The sequence below is a fragment of the Agelaius phoeniceus genome, chromosome 1 (genome assembly GCF_051311805.1).
Source record: "Agelaius phoeniceus isolate bAgePho1 chromosome 1, bAgePho1.hap1, whole genome shotgun sequence".
Lineage (NCBI taxonomy): Eukaryota > Metazoa > Chordata > Aves > Passeriformes > Icteridae > Agelaius > Agelaius phoeniceus.
The window spans coordinates 42,776,180-42,801,637 of NC_135265.1; the positions used below are offsets into that span (position 1 = coordinate 42,776,180).

The 25,458-nt window shown below is 35.9% G+C and overlaps 1 protein-coding gene across 1 annotated transcript in view; it reads right to left on the reverse strand.

Annotated features, from left to right (window-relative positions):
- Nucleotides 1-2,194: 2,194 nt before the first annotated feature.
- TOPAZ1 (testis and ovary specific TOPAZ 1) overlaps nt 2,195-25,458 on the reverse strand; it is a 38,442-nt gene continuing 15,178 nt past the window's right edge. Inside the window, exons 7-21 of the mRNA XM_054647048.2 lie at nt 23,440-23,525; nt 22,592-22,729; nt 18,218-18,281; nt 16,930-17,081; nt 16,631-16,723; nt 16,250-16,365; nt 15,314-15,380; nt 14,162-14,336; nt 12,565-12,665; nt 9,358-9,523; nt 8,367-8,531; nt 7,143-7,346; nt 5,911-6,094; nt 5,068-5,260; nt 2,195-2,436 (exon numbers count right to left, since the gene is read on the reverse strand). Of these exons, the coding sequence (XP_054503023.2) occupies nt 2,353-2,436; nt 5,068-5,260; nt 5,911-6,094; nt 7,143-7,346; nt 8,367-8,531; nt 9,358-9,523; nt 12,565-12,665; nt 14,162-14,336; nt 15,314-15,380; nt 16,250-16,365; nt 16,631-16,723; nt 16,930-17,081; nt 18,218-18,281; nt 22,592-22,729; nt 23,440-23,525 (1,988 nt within the window). The 3' untranslated portion in view covers nt 2,195-2,352. The remainder of the gene's footprint in view (nt 2,437-5,067; nt 5,261-5,910; nt 6,095-7,142; nt 7,347-8,366; nt 8,532-9,357; nt 9,524-12,564; nt 12,666-14,161; nt 14,337-15,313; nt 15,381-16,249; nt 16,366-16,630; nt 16,724-16,929; nt 17,082-18,217; nt 18,282-22,591; nt 22,730-23,439; nt 23,526-25,458) is intronic.

Consider the following 25,458-nt stretch of genomic DNA (forward strand, 5'->3'; position numbering starts at 1 on the left):
CCTCCAGGGACGGTGACTCCACCACCTCCTTAGACACATTCCAGTGTCTAATCACCCCTTCTGTGAAGAAACTCCTCCTATTGTCCAATCTAAACCTCCCCTGGCACAGCTTAGACTATGTCCTGCAATAGTATCTCTCGATGTACACATACATTTACACATCTTTTTTTTTTTTTTTTTTTTGACACCAAGGTAGTTGGTGTCAAAACGCACCTGATACAGGGTGCAAAAATGTCCATTGCTACCAAGTACATTGCTACCGAGTACAAAAGCAGACTAACTATTAGGGATTGCTGTTAGTTGCATGCAATCTACTGCATTTCCACCCAGAAAAGGTTAAAAAGAGAACTGTCAAGGTTTAGGAACTATCTGTAGTTCAGTGAAGCTTTAAATCAAGTTAACATTCTCACAGCCCTTGGGGGATTTTCATAATTTCCGTAACGTGCAGTGTGCTTTTCACTTTTCAACAGAAGCCAATCAGTTATGTAAGCAAATTGGCTGGACAATTATGCAAATGAAAAAATAAATTTAATTGATTCAACAGAAAAGCATGCTGTTTGTTTCACCTGGATTTCAACTTGCTGAGGAATAAAATAAATTGGGAGAGGTCATCAGCAAGTGCCAGTGCTAGATACCAGCTCCACTGCTTAGGGTATATATTTTCAAACAGAGCACCCCCATCCTGCCCCAGCTCAGGCATTAATTCCTGCTTTATCTAAGTCCCAACATTTATTGCGCTGATGGGAGTACTACTGTGGTTTCATCTGGTCATGATATTCCCTATCCATATATCCATACCCAGGACACATCCCACTAGCTCAGCAAGAGTTGCACAGATTTCTAAATGGAAAGCTTGTTTTATACCAGATAAAATTATCATCTGAAGAAGTTTGTATTTTGACGTCTTGAGCCCTAATAGAGAATTTTAAACATTCTTGCTTCTTAAATTCTAAGTTGCTACAAGTGACAATTGGAACTGTTTTCTCCTCACTCGTTTGTTTCTGGTTTGGCCCTTGGTCTGTGGAAGGTCAAAAAATAGCATCAGTTTCTCCAATCCTCTCACATGCAATCGTCCAGAACTCTGAGACAATCATGTCAGTATCATTCTGATACTACACATCATTCTAGTAATTAAAAAAAAAAAGTTATGTAGGAGTATAGACTCAAAACTATAGAGCTGGATTTGCAAAAAACCCCTCTCCAATAAAACCACAAAGGTGCGAGATGCATCTGGAGAATGTGATAGGATAAAAAATGTGAATAATTGCTTTTACTGTGGCTAAAGTTTATTAAGCTGAGGAGTATGACATTGAGACTTTAGGAATTAAACTTCTACTACTACAGCAGAGATATTTAATTGCACTATTTCTCCTCAAGTGAAACTCTTACTAACAACCATTTGAATTCTTCAGTGAACTGAGCACAGCCTGTAACCCTGGCTGTAGCCTTCACTTCCAGTTAAAGCTGGAAGCTGGCCATCTCCACAGCTGGGAGTTTCAGCCCAATTTATTCATGAGCATTTGCTACATTGTGTGCTCTGGTGTGATGAAGAACTGCATAGTCTGACTGATTTCACACTTTCTTAACCTCCTCATGTGGCGTATCATTCTCCAGGCTCTTGTAGTAGTTACAAGATAAACTCTCCACCTCTACTTTGTTGCTTGCCTATCTTGCTGCATATCTAAGAGTGTTCATTACAAAAATCGGAATATAATTAAATTATTTGATGACAATACAGACTCAGATATTTTGAATGCTTTATATAAATATTAAAACACATTTATTAACAACTTAACAACTCCTCCAAAATGCTCCCCCCTCCCTCCCCCATTGCTCTTTATAAAACACCATAAAACTATCAGGGTCCTACTTGCAGCTTCTCACCTCTGTCCTGCATCTTGAAACTCTCAAAATTATCAATATTTGAAATAAAATTGTGGTAAGATTTCCAAACCACATTATTCTGTTTTAGTTACAAGAAACTGTCCATACCCAACAAAAATAAGCTTTCCAAGAGTATAGTGTGAAATCAGTGAAAACTGAAGAAAGATTTTCACAGAGGGAATTTCTCATGCATCCAACAACATACTGAAGGAGCAGAGTGTTGTCTACTCCAAGCTGCTGAGCACAGCACAGGGAAGTTTTTATTTGCACATTTTTCCATCTCTCTCTCTCTGTAAACAGGTAAACATACATTTTATTTCCTATATGAAAAAATGATACCAAATATGTTGTTTAATGTCAAACAGAAGTTCTTTCAGCTTAACTTATACTGGGAGAAAGCAAAAATATGGATATTGTCTACTGAGTGGCTGGCTCTGCAAAACTGCATTGCCTCTGCTGTACTAAACGTTATTCTTCAGGATACTTTTTCCATCTTTCCAGGCTCGTTTCCATTCCACAGTGGGGTCTTGTCCTGTTTGGCACATGGAATTTCTCTAACCAAAACACTGAGAATGTTACCAAGAGTGTTACTCTGGCCTTCTGATACACATCAAAATGACGAGACTTGCGTTGTATTTCACGTGGACCCAGGCAGAACAAAAAGTGAAATACAGGACTTAACAGCAAAGTTGTTTCAATTGCCTACTGGTTTATCATGGTGATAAATGGAAAAACACTATATTGACACAAAGACTTAGAAGCCTCAGTTGTAACAAAACTTCTGGGGAGCTCGCTTTGCTTGTTAATATAAAACATGACTGAGATTACATCCTATCAGCTGAAGATTATACTCAGGAGATGGAGCCAAAACATTGCAAATATTTTACACAGTTCCAAGTTAAGCTTGAAGGTCAATGATTAACCTTTGTCTGAAAAATAAAGCAACATTTGGAGTTTTGCTCTGGGGATGATCTAAGTAAAAATTCAAGGCTGCTTATAGACCAAAAAATTCTGCTGTCTCTGGAACATCACAAGTTTTGAAGCCATACAAAGAGAATTTTGTCCTTTTGTGTCTGTCAAACACACTATTAGCCACATCGGGTACCACTCACAGAAATGTGGGATTTAGCCGAGGTTCAGATAGCCTCTGTCTAATTCCAAGGGAGATTAAGCCACAAAGGATCTTACAAGAAGTAATTAGCAAAATTGACTTTGCTTCTTACTACCAGTTTTAGTTTGTTGGAACCTTTCAAAATTGCTCTTTACACTAATGCTGGAGTGCTTGCAAGAGCATCAGTTTAGATACCTCACCTGAAACCTGATTACTTCTCACCCAGTCTTTCAGCTACTGGGAAGCAAAATCAGCAGAATCCAGTTAGATGTGACCAGGTGGATACCCTTACAAATGGCAGAGCTATCTTTATGAATATGAAGGGGAAGAACTCAAAGTTTGTTTGGACCAGTGCCAACTCTCTAAGACTCAGGTGAATAGCTTCTACAGAAATGCCATCTGGTACCACTGGTACTGGATCTACCATTTTTTACAAGGCAGGCAGATTATCCCTACAGAAGAATGACACCCTGTGAAAAAACAAGAGCCTCTATCCTAGCATTTTTCTGTACAGGTGGCACAGGAGGAAAGTAGCGATCTTGGTGGTCATCAGATTCAATCCTCTCTCTTCCAGTAGCAACTTCTCTAACAGACTGGATGAGAAGTGGTATTGAAAAAGTTCAGGACCTGCCCTCAGGAGGTCAGGAATCCAACAACTGACAATTAGATTCATGACATCAGATCAATGGCATAAACCACAAGACTGGAATGGCAATCTCTTCCAAAGAGAAAAACACCTGACACCAAAACCCTCCTCACAACCATCCAGTACTAAGGTCATAATGGCTTTCATGATTTAGAGCTGCAAAGGACATGTGAAATAATGTCCTCCTTGTTCCTGCAGGAACTGGGAATAGACTTATGCTACTCCAAAGAAGAGACATTTTTCAAACACTGAGGTCCTGTGCCCCCATTTTAATCTCGCTTACGATGGAACAGCCTAAAAACTCATGAATTTCTATACCCAAAAGAACTTAAGTGTTCAAAACAAAAGGCTTCAAAGGGGATGGAGAGCAGGACCAAAAGAGCTGTATTACTGGCAAGTTTGTGAAGGCTGGTGCTGAAGATCTAAACTAACAACAATAAAAAGTGGTGAGCAAGAGCTCAGTAAGTATCAACTTTGACAGAGGCTGTATTGTTTTGCCGTGAGAGGTTTTCTGGTATTAAATGTTTGGTTCTTCTTACTCAGGCTGTAGAATGTGACTTATGCAACTCATGCTTTGAATATGATTCAGGATTTTCAGGTGGAAAAAAAGCAGAAATCCTGAAGAAGTGGGAATGGTGAAATAAGCTTGCTAGAAGTCTCCATCTGATCATGCAGTTAGCAGAACCTAAAAGATGGGCAAACCCACCTCTCTCTAAGAGCACAATCAAGGGAGAATGCAAGTTTTCCTTTTCAGTGGAAGTATCCACATATACAAATGTGAAACCATACACAAGCTACTGTCTGCATCAAATAAATATCTAATTGAATTATCAACTAAACCTTCAGCTGTGAGCAATGTGTTGGCTCTCAGTTCTGTGAAGAAAGGTATCCTAAATCAGGCATGTCTCAAGTGATTTTGAAATTATTTTATTCTCAGTGCTTTTTATTGGGCTTTTGGAGCAAAGAAATTAAGATCTAAGGTGCAAACAGTTGGGACAGTGACCTCACAAGTTACTGTAAGGCAGACAAAAGTAAATAGGTATACTTTTACAGACTATGAATGAATGTGGAAAATGTCTCACTCAAGAACAGCCGATGCACTCAACCAATGCACTTACCTACACTTTTATCTATGCTTATATTATATGATTACCTGCTGGGAGAAACAAGCTAAGTGCTAATTCTTTGTAAGAATGGAGAATGTAGGTTCTGAGGCTGCAGCTTCCTCATTATCTGGTGATGCTATTGCAAAACATCTATATAAGTCATTGTGATAGGGAAAAAATTGCTATTTCTGTGCTACTCTCTGCATTATCACCAATATAGTATTAGAAACCACAACTTGAGTTTGAAACCTTGCTGTAAATCAGTAAGGCACAGTCCGAACACAGTGGAAACTGTTCAGTAACTACTGGAACAGCCAGACCTTCTCAGCCCATTTCATATTCTCCTGAAGCCATTTTAGAGCAGATGAATGCTCCAGCCTGTAAACTTCTTCCATATTAGCATTCACTGTCAAATGCTTAAGAAAAAGCTTTGGATCAGATAAATGAGCCGCCTGGATCAGCCTCTCCACTGCCTTGTGATATGCACCATTATTCTGAACTGTATCTTCAGATCTGTAAGGGAATTTTAACAAATATAAAATTAGGTACCATACAGGCCTATGTGTCACTTGTCTAACACTTTATACTGGCAGGAAAATTAAAAAAGCATTAAAATAATGCCTTGTATTTTTCACTGATAAATATTATGCTAATTTCTAGACAGATTATATTATTGTTCTGAAGAATTAAGAAGTTATAGAAAGAGTATTTTTAACATATTTAATGGTAATGAAAAATAGTAAGCTTTAATACCAGTGCAAAGTAGCTCTGCGATATTCACAGCACATTTCATGCAAAAATGTCTCTGGGCTGGAAGATTCAGTAAAGGAATGCAAACTATTTAATGAACTGGATATAGCAAGAATTAAGGTACAGGCTTGAATCTATAACATGCTCAGTTTTGGCACATTATTACTTTTGGAACAAGGCTGTGCCTAAGTGACATGTCTACATTTTTTGCAAAAGCGGAACTTACTATTTAAGAAAACAAACATACATATACAGTAGCATACACACGGGAACAAGAGATAAAAAACTTCTCACTTATCCAAGGAACAAAAGGAAGAGATGTATTCTTTGAGAAGGATAAGGAAATCAAGATCTATTACTTACATGATCACATGAATAAATACAATCAAAATGGCACATATCTGACAACAAACCTTTTCAGTATTATTTGAAGAGTCTGGCTAGTAGTCCTTGAACTTTGAATATCACTGGCATTTGAAACAAGAAATATTTCAATGGCCAACAGCATCTCAACTTCAGACAAGTAAGAGGGAATCTTCAGGATTTTGTGATATAAATTTCCCTGAAGCTCTGGGTAGCAACCCAGTGATAAAGCATCTGAGAGTAAATGCAGAAAATGAGGAATTAGGATTACCAATACTAAACACAGATCTCTCTTCTGTGTGACTAAATGTGGAAAAACCCCAACCCCAAAGCCTTAATGGATATTACTATTTCACCTATGAAATAGCCTGATTGGAGAACACAGCACACAGCACTCACAAACAATATTCACAAAATGTTGGATTTTTTTTTGCAATGAGTTTTATCAGCTATGATTAAAAAGCTGTGTCAGAAATCTGGAGACAGCAAGTCTATGATAACACAAGTACAATTTAGGCAGGTCAGAACTAAGCTGTTAATCATGGTCAAAGTGAGAGAACATTTGAACAGCATCTCCTGCTTTGTTCCCCTCTCTTCTGTCAAGTGATCCCAGCAACCCAACATAGCATTTCAGGGGAAAAAAACCAAAAAGAGATGAGGAAAAACTCTAATTCCAATGTTAACAAAACCAAGTATCCATGCCAGAAAGGATGGTCTCTTAAAGCAATCTGCTAACCACAACAATTCTAAGACAGAATCAAACAGTAAATAATGTGACTCTATGGAGAGACCCTCTGCTCATCCAGTATTATCTTAGCTCCAAAATGGGGAGTTGAAAACAATTACAGACTATCAGCTTTTGGTTGAAATGAAATTTCTTCTAGTTAGGATAAAATAATTAGCCAGACTTCTCAAATCTTAAATATTAATAATTTTACCACCACAGAGATGCTGGTACACTTCTAGAGAGAAGTATCAGGAAATCTAATTTGCCTAGATGAAAATGTGAAGATGATGCACTTTTCAATCATTTCAGAGCTCACATACTTGAAATTCTGGAACTGAATGTAAAAAATTAATTTTATCACAATTACATTTATTTCATGCCAGATAGTATGATTCTTATTTTCAACTCACCATTTCCTAATAAGTATTTTTGGTTACAAATAAATTCCTGAGAGTGACACAGAAAGTACTGTTTTTCTTTTTATTCATACTGAAATGTTATGAGCACATTATCTGAAGAATGTAAAGGGAGGATATTGTTTAAGAAGCAACTTACTTTTGTAATAGGTCCTAGCTTTGGACCATAAAGAACTTCTTCCCAAAGCTGTGATTAATCCTCTAAGTAAAACAAAATCAATAGCAATTCTTTTGGAAAGCATGAAGTCTACTGCAGAAGATGAGACCCCAAGGTTCTTGTTCTCAAAACAGGCATTTATCAGCTTGTTAAAAAGGCAGCTGTATTGAGAAGCATCTATAATATCTGAAATGAAATTAAAAATATTAACTACTGAATTAATGAAAATGCAAATCTAGTTGAAGGATCATTTCTCAATCAGTACCTAAATCAGAACTCTTGCCCCTATCAGCAAGATGGAACAAGGCTGGAATAACATGAATGCTTTATTCATCAAAAGTCTTTTTCATACAGTAGTTCATTCACATTGTGAAGGACAAGTGTTAAGGTTCAAGTAACAATTTGCTGCCAAAACCAATAGAATCACATAAAAACACATTCACTTGCTCCAGCCTATAAATACAATCTTTATCTGATCTCTCAGATTTAAGATTTCCACCAATAAAACCCCCCTTGGTTTTCTGCTTCTACTCTTACTCTGAACTGTCACCTTTTTGGCAGGACTGAGCAGCCTTGTTGTATTTACCTCATAACTTGAAGAACTACAATCTTTCAGTATTCTCTAAAGTAGATGGTCTTCCCACCAATTCCTCCTAACATACCTAAAAGTTGCAGTAGACTGAGACCTACACGCAGGAATCAGCTGAGGTTTTCTCAGTGGAGCCTAAGTAACTACATATCTCATTTTGAAGTACTCATCCAAAATTTGTCAGATAAATTAAGCCTGAAAGAGCACTTGGTTCTCAACATGGTATGTAAGAGATGCTTAGGTTAGCCAGCTCTGTTAATGAAAAAAATCCCCACCTTGTTCATCCGAAATTAAGATAAAATTAAAATATTCCTATTTTATCTCACTGTATAGACTGCACAGATCCTTAAAAATTTAATGAGTCTTTCCTGTTGCCCTGCATAGTAACTGAGCAAAAGAGGACGGGTGTGTGTGCACATCCAAGTGTGTGCAAAAGTGCAGCTAGAGCTGCAGAGCACAACGCATATTTAACTGACACCATACTCTTTGGAAAACACAAACAGGCTTGTATAAACCCATCTTGCTTCAGCAAATTTTAGCTAGAAAACATACAAGAACAGCACAGGATCACCTGTTAAATTTTTAGCTCTTTACACAGTATCTTCTTCTTTACTTACCAGAATGTTTCTGCAAACCCGGTAAGTTCTGCAGAACTTCAAATGCCGGCCTGTACAAATTCTTCCTCAAGTATTTGTGCACTATTGCACATAACAGATTATGTCGATTGAGGATGTCCATTTTATCACAGGGCCACAATGGTGCATCTGTGATCCACTCTGACTCTGTGGCAAACAATAGTGCAGCGTTATTTCTGGGAACTGGAACTTCTGGATGTGGAGACTTTGAGCCAGTAAGAATGTACTGTAAACTGTACCATGACACAGACTTCAGAACTGCACAGGAAGTGCAGCTTGACTTACTAATAATTTGTTCCTCGTGACCAATACTCCTTAGACTGATTCTCTGAACCATTATATTGTAAATCACCTCTTTTGTGAAATATCACTGCAGTAAAATGGACTGTAAGTGGCATATATAGATATGTATGTATCTATGTAAAGCTATAAAACTGAACAGCAAATTTACATCCTCAATATCACTTTACAGCATACATTCTATTCTTTTTACTTCTGACTTTCTTCTATTTTCAGCAGATCAGAGTTCCAAAAAGCCATATGTGATAATTGCAGAAATATGGTACTGTTCTAAAGCAATTATATTAAATGAGGATTCCGTGAGGCACAAAGGAACATTGCATGGACCCAGGCCAGAAATTTGACACTGAATGTCCCCTGGTTCAAAGGAAAACTACACTCCCAGCATGGGACAGCATCATTTTCCATGCTGCACTCCTCCCTCATTATGGAAGATTTTTAGGTAGAATGATGTTGATAGTAGAATACTGTGAAAAGTTCTGAAAAAATTAGTTATAATATTTCTTATATATATATAAAGAAGAATATTAACCAGTAAGATGATCACCTTTCCTTTGTTGCCTCAGTATTATTGACTATATTTAGTAACACAGACCAGCTTGTAACTTTTATCTGAAAACTGTCATAGAAGTGAACTGTTCAAATTTAAGTCAAAATTTTAAGACAGGCTTACCTCTAAATACCCTTGTTGCTCCATCCAAATGTCCAGAATAAAGAAAGATTTCTGCAGCTTTATTAACAATCTGACATCTGGATGCTGACCTCCCTGCACCTACAAGTCCTTTCAAGAGGGTAAAATCTATCTGTAGCTCATGCAGTTTATCCAAAACCTTCCTTCCCTGGTGTAAGAGGGAGAGGGAAAGAGGGAAGGTCAGAGAAAGCAATGCTATCAGTGAACACAGAGTATATTTACATAAAATATAACAGATTTAATTTGGTGACACAGATTTATAGGTATCGATGCAGTTATCTGCTCCAAACTGAGTCAGGGGTGAAGTCTAGTAGAATTTCAAATGAAGAGTTAAGGGTTTTTTTTACTATGCAGACAAAAAAACTCTACCAACCTATTGTTGAAGAGTTCCCAACACACTATTACCCATAACATTATTTCTACTATATAATGTTCAAGACAGTACTTTTAATATACTTTGTAATTAATTTTTATGTGCTAACTTTGATTTATTAATGTTTTTAATTTTGATTTCATTCAGTACTACACAATCTACCCAATTCTACAAGATCACACAGATAATTTTCATTTTGCAGCAGAGACATAATTGTTAAACTGAAATAATTACTCCAGCGTAAGTCAAAGAAAACACTGATGATTGTAAGCAGCAGGACAATAAACAGGAAGAAGTTGGGTCTATCTGGCCAACACTGTAACAACCAACAACTTTATCATCAGATTGGTATTTAGACTGGTTTTCTACAGAAACGTCATCTTAACAACTTTTTGGCTGTTTGTTGCATGCTTTTTTGAAGTACATCTGTTTTATGAACTTTCCTTACCTCTTACAAAGAAAATTCTCTTCAGGACCAAGCAGCATACATATTTTACCCCCAAGAGCCACCAAAGCTCTGCAATAAAGGGGTTTGATGTTCTTGAAGGAAAAATGATATGAAAAGCACATTTAGGGTTTCAGGCAGTCCAAGATATTCATAAAACACCACAGGGCATGTCCTAAAGCCAAAATTAACTTGGGCAGAGCAGGAAGAGCAAATTCATTACTATCTTACTTTGGGCAAAAAAGACATGGACCAAGTAGATACTAGCCCATCAGCCCACGATTAGGAATTTATCTGATATATAATGGAGTGAAACAGGTAGAGAGAGAGAGGTAAGAATGACAGCTTCCTGAAGCAGAGATAAATTTGGGACCTGCCAGTTTTGATAAAAATCATTCAGAGCAGAACCTCTAATATGGTGAACATAGGTTGTCTACAAAGCTGTTTGAGGATCTTGGTCAGTCATCTCTTGAGAAGTAGGTTTGATACCTAACACAACACTCTCAAAGAAATAAAGATGTTTTGCTCTAGACATGAATGAAATCATAGTATTCTAAGTATCTACCTTTAGTAACTCATGTTGTACAAGAATAACACTATATGTGCTTCTCACACATTAGGAGAAGAAATTAGGACATGAAGATGAATCTCCTTGAAATACCAGGGGTTACACAATCCAAGATAAGGCTCTCCCTTAAGATGGACCGGAAAACAGCTAAAATGTCTGAAGGCACACAAACACTGAAGTTCACTGAAATTCTTCACCTATATGCTGAAGAAGACAGCCAAAACCCACGCCAAATGAAACTCTTCAATGGGCATGTGAGCACTGCCACTCCTCGATGCCAAGAATTTAGATTCTCTCTTCTGTGGTCAGGAGTATCTTAACTGCTCTAACTGCTAAGTTTTATGGAACAAAAAACCCTAGAGTTCTAGTGCAGTATTACTCAAGTGCTAATGCAAAGACCCTCTCTCCTTCCTTTTACTCTTAAACAGTACCACGCTGTGCTGCAGCTTGAAAGGGACCTGCTGAAGACCATTCACCTCATGAAGGTGATGCTGCAAAATTAATGGTTTATCAGAACAGGCATCCTGTCTCTAGACTAAGCACCTCTACTATATATCTCCTTGGCTTGACCCTGGAAACAGACTGAGCAGTGCACAGGTTTTTTACATAATAGAATTCCTGAAGGGCATCCCCTAGAGACAATCGTACAAAAGACAATTTAATTCCTCGATGTGAACTAGGAAGCGTTCCCTGATGGTAATTTGCACAGAAAAGCCAACCCAAAACTTCAAGAGACAAAAGGGGACCAAGAGCACTTCCTCCTGCTCATAAAAATGCAAGCTAGAAATCATCCTGTATGGGATGAGGAACATCCCTGAGGGCTTGGGGATTGACCAAGCGGGGAGAATTCATGGGATGCCACACATCCCAGTACAGCATAATTATTAGCTGAAAGGATCAGGCCCAAGTTCAGAATGGGATCACTGACTAAAACACAATCTAAAATGACTGGGGGTCTATATTACTTCTTATGCTATCACTTTTCATGTTGCTTTCTATAAGAGATAGAGTTTGGTATGCACTAGTTCCTTCCAGGAAGAAAAAGACAAATTTAACATTGAAATGGATCTTACTGCAGTGAAATTATGACCAATACTGCCTGAAGCATAAGGAATGTAAAATATCCAGTCAAAAGGCTAGTCTCTTAGCCCTGGCTCTGTGTAATGTTTGACAGCAAAGATTTGATTGCAAAGGTATTTCTTTGTGACCACTGGAATTTTACAAGATTCACAGAACTTAGAAACTTAGATTCAGTGGAAGAAAAGCACTTCAGCAGCTCTGGGGAGCAGGGAGATGACCAAGCACAGACGTGCTATACTCCTTTTCTGTCTTCCTGGCCTTATCCATTCTATTTGAGGTCAGATGCAGAAGCACAAGTGCAGGAAATTGCCCAAACTTCTCTAAATACCACTTCAGTTGGGAGGTCTCAGAATGCAACATGATTGTCAGGTGGAAGAATGTTTCTGGGAAATAATGCCATCAGCACCTCACCTCAGAATCTCAGGAAGGCCTGTCTCTTAGTTCAGATTCAACCTCAGCTCAGAAAAATCACAAAATGAACATGAGCATTCAGTTTCTAGGTTGTAAGATCAAGTTATGATAGGTTCCATAGAAGACTACTGCTCAGAAAGGCACGATAAATGCGTTGGTCCAGCTGGACAGTTAGGAAGTACTAAAAGAGCAAGGAGGCAGGTGGCACACCCGGTCATTCCACTAGAGAAACTAGAGTTTAAAATCCAGACAAGAAATTGCTAATTCTTTTTCTCTTTTTTTTTCCAGTCAGGCTCCTGTAGAACTGCATACCTTTATCCACTGCAGTACTTTGTGATACGAATACATTACGCTTATCCCAGTCCTTCCAATGAAAAGTCTGTCTGCTTTATTATGCTGGGAACTTTTCATTACTGGAAAAGAAAAAGAATAAGGCTTATTTATTTATTTGTTTAACATGTAAATGCAGTTTTAAAGAAATTACACATTTCAAAAACACAGTAATTGTGAAAATACTAAATACATTTTCTGAAATATTTGCCATTGAAAGAAGCAACTTCCTAAGTCTTAACATCAGAAGGAGAGTAAGTAACTATAGTTTATTCAGACAGTATTTCATAGTAGTCCAAGTCATCCATAAAATGATTGGACATGTGATGGCATTAATTTAGTAACATCATTATTTGTAAAGTAAGCTTTACATTTTATGGCACTATGAAGAAATTCTGGCAATTGCAGAACTGAGTAATTACAACCTCTTTTGAAGCACTTAGAATTTTTGAGCAGTGGTCTCAAAGTAGGGTGTGAGCACAACAATCCATTCAGTTGTGGGAAAGAAATATTTTTTGTACTATTAGAAAATAAAAATAAGCAAAATACTTTAAAATACAGTGCTTGTTTAATATTTAACTCATATTTGTAATTCCTGTTTTTGTGTACGGTTTATAGAGAATTTAATATATTGGTGTAGTAGCACATGTATATAACATATAAATAAATAAATTGTGGGTCACTGCTCAAGAATTTTTTACTGATGGAGGTGCCTGTCAGTTGGGAGACCACTGCTCTAATAAAGACAGACTAAGTTCCAAGCTCCAACAAAATCTTCTCCCTATGTCACAACTTGAAGCTTTTTTATGATATGAAAGTCCATGGTCAGAAAGGATATGTCACATATCTGGAATAAATATTCATTATGTTTTAGTAGATAATACAGGTTGAAAAATATCTAAGTAATCCTTTGCAAAACGATTTAATATTCCACTGACACTGTACCAAGCCTCAATAATCTGCAAACTCATTAGGAAGAATGATACAGATATGCAAATGAAGGGGCATAGGGAGGAAAGAGGCAAGAAAACCTGCCAGAACCATTAAAACATTGGGTTCTCGAGCACCCAGCCCTTGCAGAAACCATTGATTCTTTGGAGAATAAAATAATTCTAAAAATCCAATTTACTAAAAAAAAAGGTAAAAATTATATACATGATGTAACCTGTTCAATGTGTTTTAAAATACACAAGTATATATATATACTTACAGCAGTAAAGCTTATTTATGCTATTAATATGATGTAACATTTTCATGTGACACTTTACATGAAAATACTGAAATACATTTGCTGTTGTTCTGAGCCTAGGCCATTTTTATTGAAAGATCATGAATTCTGGGTTCTCTTTTTGATTTCACAAAACTCTACTGCTCCTCTTTCTGAATCTTCCTTAAGTGTAAGCATTTTATTTCTACTGGAAAACAGCTTGTACTGAACATTACAGCTGACTGTATTTACACCTCCAATGATTCAGAATATTGTAACATAAAATTAACTAATAATCAGAAAACTGTATGAATTAATTTTTTATCTCTTTTAAAACCTCTACGAAAAGCACTTCTTGCACCTTAACTTTACCTATATCAGCAAAATCACAAAAAGGGACTCCTGGTCTGTCTGTCTCAGAATCCTTGGTTAGAATTTCAGCAATAGATATAAACAATTTCTGAAGATCCTCAAAATGTTCACATCCAGTTCTTGCATTAAGATACAAAGCTCCCAGCTTTGTCCAATCCCTTTTTTCCTTGCAGTGCTGAAAAGGAGGTAAAGGATAAATATAAGCATACCTGCTTCCAGAAAACCAAACAGAAAATAAAGTGAAATTTGAGATATGTACCTGGGATAAGACTTAAAGGAGAAAAAATGCAGATGAAATGCTACTGCCAAGAACATTCATGGTCATATGGCAGTTACATGTTGCCAAACTTGCATGGACTGCTAATTACTTCTATCCCTCAAGAAATTAAATTCCTTTTTTCATGTCATGACCCCAATTGAGAAAGCTCATAACTTATTCATCCTATTTAGGAACTGGCATTTATTCAGTATTTTTTTTCCCATGATGCATGCCGAGTTTATGGTTATTTTCTATATGAATTAGTCTTTTGCTTGCTAGATCACTTGATGACTTTGGTGTTAAAGGAGTAAAAAAAATCACTACTGTTTTTTCCCTTTTTATATTTCAATCTCTGGATCTACACAGTATGTGTGATAATATGCAAACTATATTATAATTGTGCATAATGAGTAATCTGACCTTGAATATGAAAGACACAAGCATCCAAATAAAGAATGTTTTATAATATTTTCTTATTCTTTAACATACTGCTCAATGTTGTGAATTGCTTTGACAATTTTCTTATCTATTTTTATACCAGATATGAATTCTATCTGCCAAATAATGTATTAAATAAATTTTTGGTGAGGAATGATGTACCACTACCAGTTACAAGCACAACAAATGTAAAGCAGAGGAAATAATTGCTTAAGTTACTAAATCTTTGAATTTGATGCAAAATGAAGATAAAAAACTACAAGTATGTAAATCAAAAGACTGACATTACAGAAAGGCCAAAGACAGTTTTCTTTCTCCTGCATGTTAACTCTTCCCAAACATGGCTTTGCATAAGCTCACTATACTTGATAATAAAGCCCACTAATTAAAAAATGTATAGAAATTGCTATTTCGTGTAGGTTTTAAAGAAGTCATGAAGAATGCACATAGTGTACCTGAATTTCAGCCACTGCCAAGTTGAAGTCAAAAATCCATGTCTTTTCAAAATATCTTTCCTTAATTCTTCCATATAAAAAAAAAGAATACTTGAATTTTAACACATCCTATTGAACAACAAATTATCACATATGAACATTAAATAGATGTGATTTTTGATCCTATTTGCTTCACATTACACAAACTGCACACTGAAAACGCTCATTTAAAATCTTGCCAAGGGAAGTTAGCCCATGTATTAAACAAATAATTGAGCAGAGCTATTTTCACAGATGCTGCATATTTGGTTTCCACTAAGAATCAAAGGTATGTTTATGAATCACAAATTTAGTTTCTCAACTTTTTTGTGTGTGTATTTGATGCAGACAATACAAAAATGAAAAAGAATCACAATCTTGTTCAAGAGATGGGGAAGTATTAGCAGTTTTTGAACAGATTTGACATTTCGTCCAGCATATCCCAGCAGTACTCAAAAAATGACCCTCCTCCCTAGTAGTGTTGGCACAAATGTTTATGTAGTCAAACTGTAAAGGAAACTAGAAAACTACTTCAGATTATAACTAATCCTAGAAGGGTTGCAGAAGTACCATTTGCTGAAGTGGGTAAGAGATATATAAATATTATAAATTATATATTAAACCATGATGTTTCTAATTTGGCTAGCTATATGAACTTCTATCACAGCTGGCAGCAAATTGTACAATGGTGATTGATATGGAAAAACTAATAATTGTGGTCAGAATCTAAATTTTGATTTAACAATGCTTGGTCTTTAAAACACAGTAGATTGACAGCACTTTAAAATACAATTGGGCATGATATGATAGTATTTTCATTCAACACATCTTTTAAAGATTCCACATAAATTTATAAAAATAGATGCTGAAGAAGGAGCTAAGCAGCTATAATTAGAGAATATCTCCTTAAAGACATACCTGGATTTTATGTTCAAGACAGTACTCATTTCCCAACTGGAAACTTGCAATTGGCCAAGTAACTTAATAATGTAGTCAAAATGTTCTAACTCAAGGAACATACCAGCATCAATGAGCTGTAATATCAAACAAAGTAAGAAAAGTAATCATATTAAAAGTTGTGATGACTTAATGCATCTTCAGAGGTAAATGGCAAACAACATTGGGAAGAACACATTGCAGTGAATCTCAGTCGAATCCAGCTACTCACAGTAACACTTCTCATATTATTTCAGTACTGGTTTTTAAATTGATATGTTTGAGTTTTCAAACAGGCAATATGTGTAAATATAGTATTTCAGGAATTCCAACAAGCAGCAGTAGTACAAATGAAACTCATACCTTACAGAAGGTACTGATTAATGAAGGCACAGCATTTCTTATATTCAAAGAAGCCACATGCTCAAAAACTTTCAGAAGAACTTCTACAGCTGGCTAATATAGACAAAAAAGCACATTCAGTTTTGCAACTCCTTTCAATTAGAAAGTGTAGAGATTTTGTAATAGGGTATTCTGAATTACTCCCCTCACCCAAGATTTAAGTACCAGAGTAAAAACAAACCTATTACTATAAATAGCATAGTACTCAAAAAACTAAAATTATTAAACTAAGATTTAAAAAATATTACAAAGTCACCTACCAATGTCTTGATTTGTACAATTACATTCAATATCTGAAATACTTCCTGCAACAAGCAGTTGTTGAGCAATGAAACAAGAAGATCATTCAGCACTTCAGAAGCAAAATCCACACCAGGAGTAACTTCTTTGTAGTACTGCACAAATATCTGGACTGAAAAAGCAATTAAATTGAATTTCACTTTGGGGTTAACTGATGCTAACTATTTAAACAAGTTATTTCCTTACATTTTAGACACAGTGTAATGATGCTTAATTGTCCAAGATATTATGGAACAGGGATAGGAGAAATATGAGTGAAAGGATCCAGTTTGAATACAGTATTAACCTTACCAGAACCAAACTGACTATTCTGAAATATGTTGTATCATTGAGCTGAGCACTGTAAGCTCTGTAGGTTCCCAGCAAGTTTAGCTGATTTGGTGCAGCACAAGAAGAATGCACAAACCCAGGTTAGATTTGGTACATGCATCAAGGTGGTAGTACAGCCTTTCCAGACAGGAAGCTCTAGAAGTGCTGTGTTACAGTGGATGGTCTTACAACCTGTTCCAGTGCCAGCCTTTCTTGACAAACATGTCCTGTGGCCTGCTGGTATTCAGTGTTACCCACATTAAAACGCTCGTGTTCAGCAGGGAACACTGCAGCACACAGAGCAACTGAATTCCCCGTTCTCATTCTGCTACACTCTAAGAAGCTTTCAAAAACTTAAAGACTGCTCAGGACCAGTATAAAAGAAATCACTGTCCAGAGTAAAAACAAAACAAAAGCCCTTTCTGACTGAACTCAAAAGCTCAGATGGGTCTGAATGAACTGCAGTCCCTAAAATGTGTTACTCATAATCCTTTGCATATATGGTGTAAGGACTAAACTAAAGCTATTGGGGGTGGGTGCAGTAGCAACACTTAATTTCAAGAGCTTCCATTCTCAACTTTTTGGGTTTCTAATGTTTAGCCAGGGTGTTCAAAAGCACCTTAATAAAATTTAGGTTCTGTTAAACCTCCTACCTGCCCTCTTTACATATTTCTGCTCCCAAGTCTAGTTACAGTCAGGTATGTTCTTTTTATGTGGAAGTAAGATTTCTAAGAACCTCCTGAGCTAAAGTGCCTATCAAAATTTCTAGCCTTACTGGGAAACAGAACCATTAAAATACAGGGATTGAATGTATTCTTTAATTTGAAGAACTTTTTATTCACTGCTGAAGTGGCAGCCATTTCTCTTTTGACAGCCTATTTAATTTACTTTAAATAAGCAAAGTAACAAAGATCATCAACAGCTACTACTATATCATACCTGCACGTTTTAGGAGGCCTGATTCTTTGATACTAACGTATGTCCTAAGAATTGCCATGCAAATCTGTAAAAAAAGAAAAAAATTACAGTAAAATGTAACTTCAGTTTATGCTGAACAAAAGAACTACTCACAAGCATGAGTTCTATTATCTAATGAGCTTTACATTGCTTCCATGTAAGCCATACATACTGATAAATGATTTAAGAAGGTAATGGGGTCTGTAGGCAAAGGCTCTGTCAAAAGGCCAGCAAATCAAACTGAAAAATAATGCAGATGCAATGTTCGGGAAAGAGGCTGCTGGGACCACAAATGTTTGCATGTATATGTATATACTCATAGCAAACAAAAAAAAAAAGAAGAAAAAATTTGAAAATGCAGTTACTTCAGAGCTAGCATAAATGTGGCAGACTCTAAACAAAGAAAGGGAAGCAAAAATGTGAAAGTGAAACATGATAAGTAAAAATTCCATGAATGTACCAACTAAGAAATCAAAAAATCATCCAGAAATGAAGCTGGTAACACCAATTGTCACAAAGAATCATTCATAAGGACACAGAACAAAAAGCTCAGAACTAACTTGATTTAATGAGCCATTTCACCACAGATTGAAGTGACTAAAAACAAGAAAATCCACATCTAGATATTTTAATGTTATTTAGTATTGGAACATTCTTGTCTTAACATCTTAAGCTGTCAGCTTTGTGATACCTACACATTTTAGATATTTACATACTTACACTGCTCCATCTCTGCAGATGAAGAAATAAAGACTACTGATCTTATATCTTAGAATTCCAAGTTCAGGAAAACCCCCACCTCCTTTTAGAAATTCTCTGTCACTTCTAGAACATTTACAGTCTTTCTGCACAACAATGTAAATTGGTCATATTTAATACTATTTTGTGAAATAGTTAAACATCAAGAGACAGAAAATGTCTCTTAGTAGTCATATATATATTAGTATATATATATATTAGTAGTCATAATACATAACTGAATCAGGTTTACTTTTACATGCAACTTCAAAATGACACAGGATTTACTCATGAAGTTCATTATGCAGCAAATTAATTATCATCAAAGCAAAAGATACTGGTTTATGGCCAAGACATCTTATTTTAAAGCCATTAACCTGTTTAGAGCATCAAGCCAAAGAATACAAAAATGATACATCTAAGTATAAATAAAGCTTACTGTTTTTATTTGGAAGCAGTATTGCAATGTTGAGCTATATTCCAAGATATACCTTTTAGAAAATCATGTCAAATTTTTGATCATTAATTTATGTGAAGTGTCACTTGGGAACAGGTTAACTCACTTAATCCAAATCTATACTCCCAGGTGGCTGAGGCCATTTCCAGAATAAACTTTAGCTTAGAGTAAGGAAATTAGTTTGCTTTCTTATGGAATCCATTTTTTTCCTTCTTTGGACTGACTCCCAAAAAAGGCCAAGATTGCATCTGGAGCTCTGACTGTTCCAAGTATTAGTGAAATTGCTTGCACAACCACTTGTAGTAGTATTCAATCATGGGACATGCTGTATTACATTAATAAAAGAAACTAAATGTGTTATTCATTTACACCTTCTAGAAGGCTTCAGTTGATTTAGTTGTTCCGATTTTGAAAGGTGTAACTGCACCCACCGACTATGTAAAAATGTCAGAATCTTTAAATTTTGAGTTAGCTGTAATAGATTTTGAATGTAGGTACATGAAAGAGATTATTCCTCTTTTCAAAAGGCAGTATATATCACACTATTCTGTCATCTGCCAGTTGATTCCATGACTCATTTAACATGACAATTTAATAAAACCATAATAAAGGCCTCTGTGTTTTATAACACCAACCAACCAACTCCACTAAGAGCATGGTCCTACTACAGTAACACAGAGGTGCTTATTCAGAAGAACAAGCAAAAGAATTCACTAAATACTCCAGCATCTCCCAGACAGTGCCCACTCTATTGTTTAAGAAAGGAAGAAACCCCCATACTGCAGCCTTTATCTCAGTGAGATCATAACCAGGATCCTTCTTACAGGAATGCTGTGGAAGCTTTGAGATGCACAATTCCTATTCAATGTGGCTGAAACTGACCAAAAGGTTCAAAGGTCATTTAGTGGTGGTTAGAGACAGTAATAAAAGACAGTGTAGAATCACATTTCTTTAGGAAGACACATTAAAAAAACAAAACCAAAATCCACCACAACAGAAGCATATATCCAAGGCCCTGAAGTTTTAAGACAACACTAATGAAGAAAGAAATATTCCTATTTTATATCCTTTTTGTTTCCAGTTAGGAGGTTCACAGGATGAAGGAAAAGGAGAATATGAAGTCACAGAAAGTAAAAACTTCTCCAATGGATAGGAGTAAAAAAAATGAGTGAGGTTCACAAAGAGAAATACAGGCTTGCATAACAACATGTTTTGAAACCACTTATTTAACCATGAAATGATTGCCCGTGCCACACTCTGAAATGTCATTTGAGCAAAACAATTTACTGTATTAAGCTCAGTGTGTCTTGCCCTTTCACTGAGGACCATGGAGTAGGATCCAGCATCATCTCCTTTATCCTCTTCTCCATCGCTGATACATATTGTTAAGATCCACCCTTCCCTTAAATACTCTGGCAAGTATTTGAAACAGTCTTCTGTTTATCTAATACAAAACAGATTTCACTGTTTAAAAATGAAAGGCATCTTAAAAAAAAAAACAAAAAAATTGATAACGTGTACAACTTGCTGAGCTCAAGAATATGCTGATTTTCAAAACATATGATGTTTTTACGAATTCAAGCATGGCTGTGTTGTGTGATCAACTACAACTGTAAAGTGTTAAATATTAGGAAGTTATGCCTTAAAGCATCAACCAGTTACTTAACGAAAAAGAAAAAATATCATTATGGGGAAAAGTATTTCTCTTCAAACACTCAGTGACTATTATCACTGAGAACACTGAGCTCTAAGCAAGTGGACTATCAGTCTGCATAACAGTTCTCCTGAAGAGATGTATTCCTCCTGGAATAAATGATCCTGCATAAAATCAGACGCCTTTATAGCTTCTTTACCTGTTTTTCTTTTATGCACTTTGGTGCCACCATGAGGTGCTTGGCCTACTATCATTTTTAAATGGACAGGTCTAAAAACATAAATACATACACAAACAAACAAAACTCAGGCATACTTTTAGACTACCAAGAAAGTTTGTCTAGGTTTGGTGGGTAGAAGTGGTAAAGTCTGCTGGAGTGCTGTACCACAAGTCAAATCAAATGGAATGGATTTTTAATAGTCTTAGGCAAACAATTCTTTAATGGGCCTGTAATATAATGAAGCAATAAAAACCACAATAATTCAGATAAACTAGCTGAAAATTACAAATATTCACAACAGCCTGCCAAAGATGTATCACACTTGAGAAAAAAGGAAAAATGTTCCATACAAAATATATATAAAAGAGAAAACATTAAGAAAAATAAAACCAAATTACACTGATGTATTTTAAAAATTTGGACACAGTATATTTAAGATATCAGGAAGATGGACAAGCTGCTTTAGGTGTTAATTTTTTTTTAGCAACCATGTCTAAGAGGTTAACTGCGAGTTATTTTTTTACATTTTGATTCTGGAATTTTTTACTTACTGACATCAATGATAAAATTGCACTCATACCAGTAAGATGGTAGGTAAGAAATAAATCTTGTAAGACTTGATGAGGACAAGTTAGGCATTTTTTATTGGTTACCTGCTTTGATGTTTTTATTTGCTTCCAGTTAAGTTACAAAACTTTCATATAGCAAATTTCAAAATCTTATTACTTGTCAGTACAACTAGCTTGCCTTGCACATTTCTTGGAAGTATTAAACTCAAAATGCCTCTGTTAAATGATCTGAAAACACACTTACTTTGCCCATCATTGGAAAACTATTCTTGCTTGCAAATATTATGAGAATTGTTGCTCTATTTAAGGAGATTACAGCATTTTAAAACAAACACGCCTATTGTTGCACAAAATATTCAGAAGGTAATATACCATAGATGGCTTTTGGCTTTAACAGTATATACAAAGTCTTTGCAAAGGTTTGCTTCAAGTCTCTGATGCTCAGGGTAGAAATGTCTCAGAATCTGCCCATTCTACTACTCTGTATTTGTACAGCCTAATTGTTGATGCGTGTTAAAGCATCTACTAGTTCAAAATTACACCATGTTTAAAAAAAACTTTAGAAGATCTTGAGAGGAAGAATTTCTCAACAATTTTTTCATTCATCAATCTCTGATTGATTACTTACTTCCCATATATAAATGAACAAATATGATGCTTTGGTTTTAAAAAGTGTTCACATTTAGAATATTTTCCTTACTTCAGTAATTTTTTTTACCTTTTCATCCCCTTGTCCTGGAACATGACAGAACCAACATTTTGTTCTTTCACACCCACGTGAAGTCATGAAATAATATCTGCAGTATTTACGGGGCAAGTTAAGTGCATCAAGGATCTGCTGGACTGAATGAGAAGCCTGGAATAAAATAAAATTACAACAAGCAGAAAAAGCCAAATAATATTTCTTGAAAGCAAACATGGTCTTTGTTTTTTAAAATTTAAAAATATCTACAAACTATAAACAAAAGCAGAAAATGTGATCTATAATTCAGCCTCTGAAACAACCCTCACCTCTGTACTGTACTTGCAGCATTTCAAAGGACACAAAGATCAATCCCTTGCCATGTCACGTTACTGTCTAATTCAACAAAAGCCTGTCTTGAAGACCACAAACAGGGATAATGCAAGAACTGCTAAATGAGATGGACAAAGAGTAAAGAGGAAGGAGAAAGGTGACAAGTTCCTGCACAGCTCTGAGTAATCATGTGAGAATTTTGGGACATCAATTTCCTTAACCCTTTTCCAGTGCCCAGCATCATGGATAAAGCAGGCTGGGTTGAACATGTGAAACCTTGTCTGCTTTTCAGTTCTACAAACACCAATAAAGCAAAAGTAATTATTTCATTTTGCTTAAGCTGAAAACAGAAATCAAGAAAAGTTCACTGTGAATAGCAGCCCCTTCATCACTGATTTTGTTCTTGGAAATTATACTTACTCAGTGATAGCATCTTTAAAGGTGTAAAAACATAAACATATACAGATCCACAGTTTCTGACTTGATACATGGGGAACTGTCTGAATAGCCATAAGGAATTTAGTGCCAAAGGCAAAGATTTAACAACTCACACTTGCATTTTTCTCCATCTTCCATGGCTCAAAATCTCCACAATTCTTCAATGGCAGTGAAGTACTTCTTCCCAAAGATTTGTAACCTAAAAATTAGGATGAGGGCACAAATCACATAATAAAAATGAATCATACTGAAACCACTCTCATTTATCTTATTTTCCTTTATATTTATAGTTCCTTCAAGTCACAGCAATGATTAATGAAAATTTGATTAATGCAGTCTAAAGCCAGTAATTTAAATTACAGTTTTCTTAATTATCCTAAAAGTGAGATTTTACACAAACTTCAAGAGTAAGCACATTTAAATTAAAAACTTCACTACTTTATCCAAGGATCCTGCTCCAACTTACAGAGATAAGAAAAGGAATAAAAATATCCAGAAGTTTTAATTTCAAAACCTACCCACTTTATCAGTAATCTTTGCATTCCAACATCACTAGCCCTAAATTTAAGCTATTTTTTCTGAACTGATAGAAAACCTTTCATATTCTTATGTTTTAAGCAATGTAAGTAGAAAGTTTAAGCCCAGTGTAAGTTACTGGTTTCTTAACCATGAAACTTGGTTTTAGAACTTTAATTATTATTGAATGACAGTTTTCTTTCTTTGAAAACCGAATAATGTTAATGGAAGATAAAAGTTAAAATTTTCAACTCCATATCCAAAGACAAATGAGTTTCTGAATGCCCTGCATTCTAGGATTCTCATCTGGCCCCTTCAAAGAATTGAGTGCCCACAAGACAGACATTCTAGCAAACTACAGTTACTAGAGAGCATCCAGTAATGAATGTTCTAGAGACTGGCACTAGGTACATGGCTCTTAATCTCCATGTCTTCCTAATAGATAGGGCTATCCCAAGATAGGAAGGACTGAGCATAATGTAGAACAATGAGTATCAAATGTTATGTATTGTCACATTGCAAAAACTTGTGAAGTGACAGTGGGCCACTCGGTAAGTTCAGGACTGGATACATTTAGTGACAAGAAAAAGACTGAGAAAAGAGCCAACCACAGCTATAGAAAAATCCCACTGGGAATTTGATCTTTCCTCTGGATTCTTTTTTGATCTTTCTTCCAGATTCTTGCCATCCCCAAGCACGAAGTTTTTGCCCAACTCCTTTCAAGAGTTTGTACTCTCTCTTGCTGACTGTAGGTCAGACTTGTAGGGAAGCAGGCCCTAAAGTGAATAGCCAATCCTGCCTGCACAGTTCTGGGAATAAAAGGCTGTTTTACTCTGTCCCAGCACAGAAACTCTTGCTTTGGCAACTTTCAAATAACTTTAAGAAGGAAGACTTTGAAGAACTCTTCAGAAGGTATACTCTGAAGGCCAAAGACATGAATAGCTTCAAATAACTGGAGTCTGAAGACATATTCAAAATTGCTTTTTATAGCATGTGTTTCTTGCACTACATGAAAATACTGTTAAATGACACGATAAAATTGTTCTACAAGCTCAGACTGACAGTATAATTTGAAACTCAACAAGGACCCCTGTCACTGATCTTAATTCAAGAAATCCATGTTTATAAATATCTATATTAATCAGTAATTCTAAAAACATTGATCTCCAAAGCACCTGTTGCGAAGAAACAGAATGTAGTATCTATCCACAAGTAATTGATTCCTATTTTTCTCTATCTTGTATGCCAAATAAACCATACATGTATGCAAGGCTAAATGTCAGATTTGTAATGTGCAGTGACTCCAGTTCCATTATGATTTCTCTGGTGGCACAGATATCTGTCCCACATGTGAAATATACTGGGTCAACAAGAAGTGCTACTTATTAAATCCATATAATTATTTGATCCAGTCTAGTGAATGCCTCAAAACATTTGAATTGGCATAAACAACAAAGTTCTGACCTTCAGCAAGGTGGGCAAACCACTTTAGCAAATCTTACTAAGAACAATCAACCAACCCAATCTGCAGTCACATTCTCTGACCACAAATAAAGGAAAACAAGTTACTTGCTAATAACGCATGTCAAGCACAATGTGTCAGACTACCAAGAACA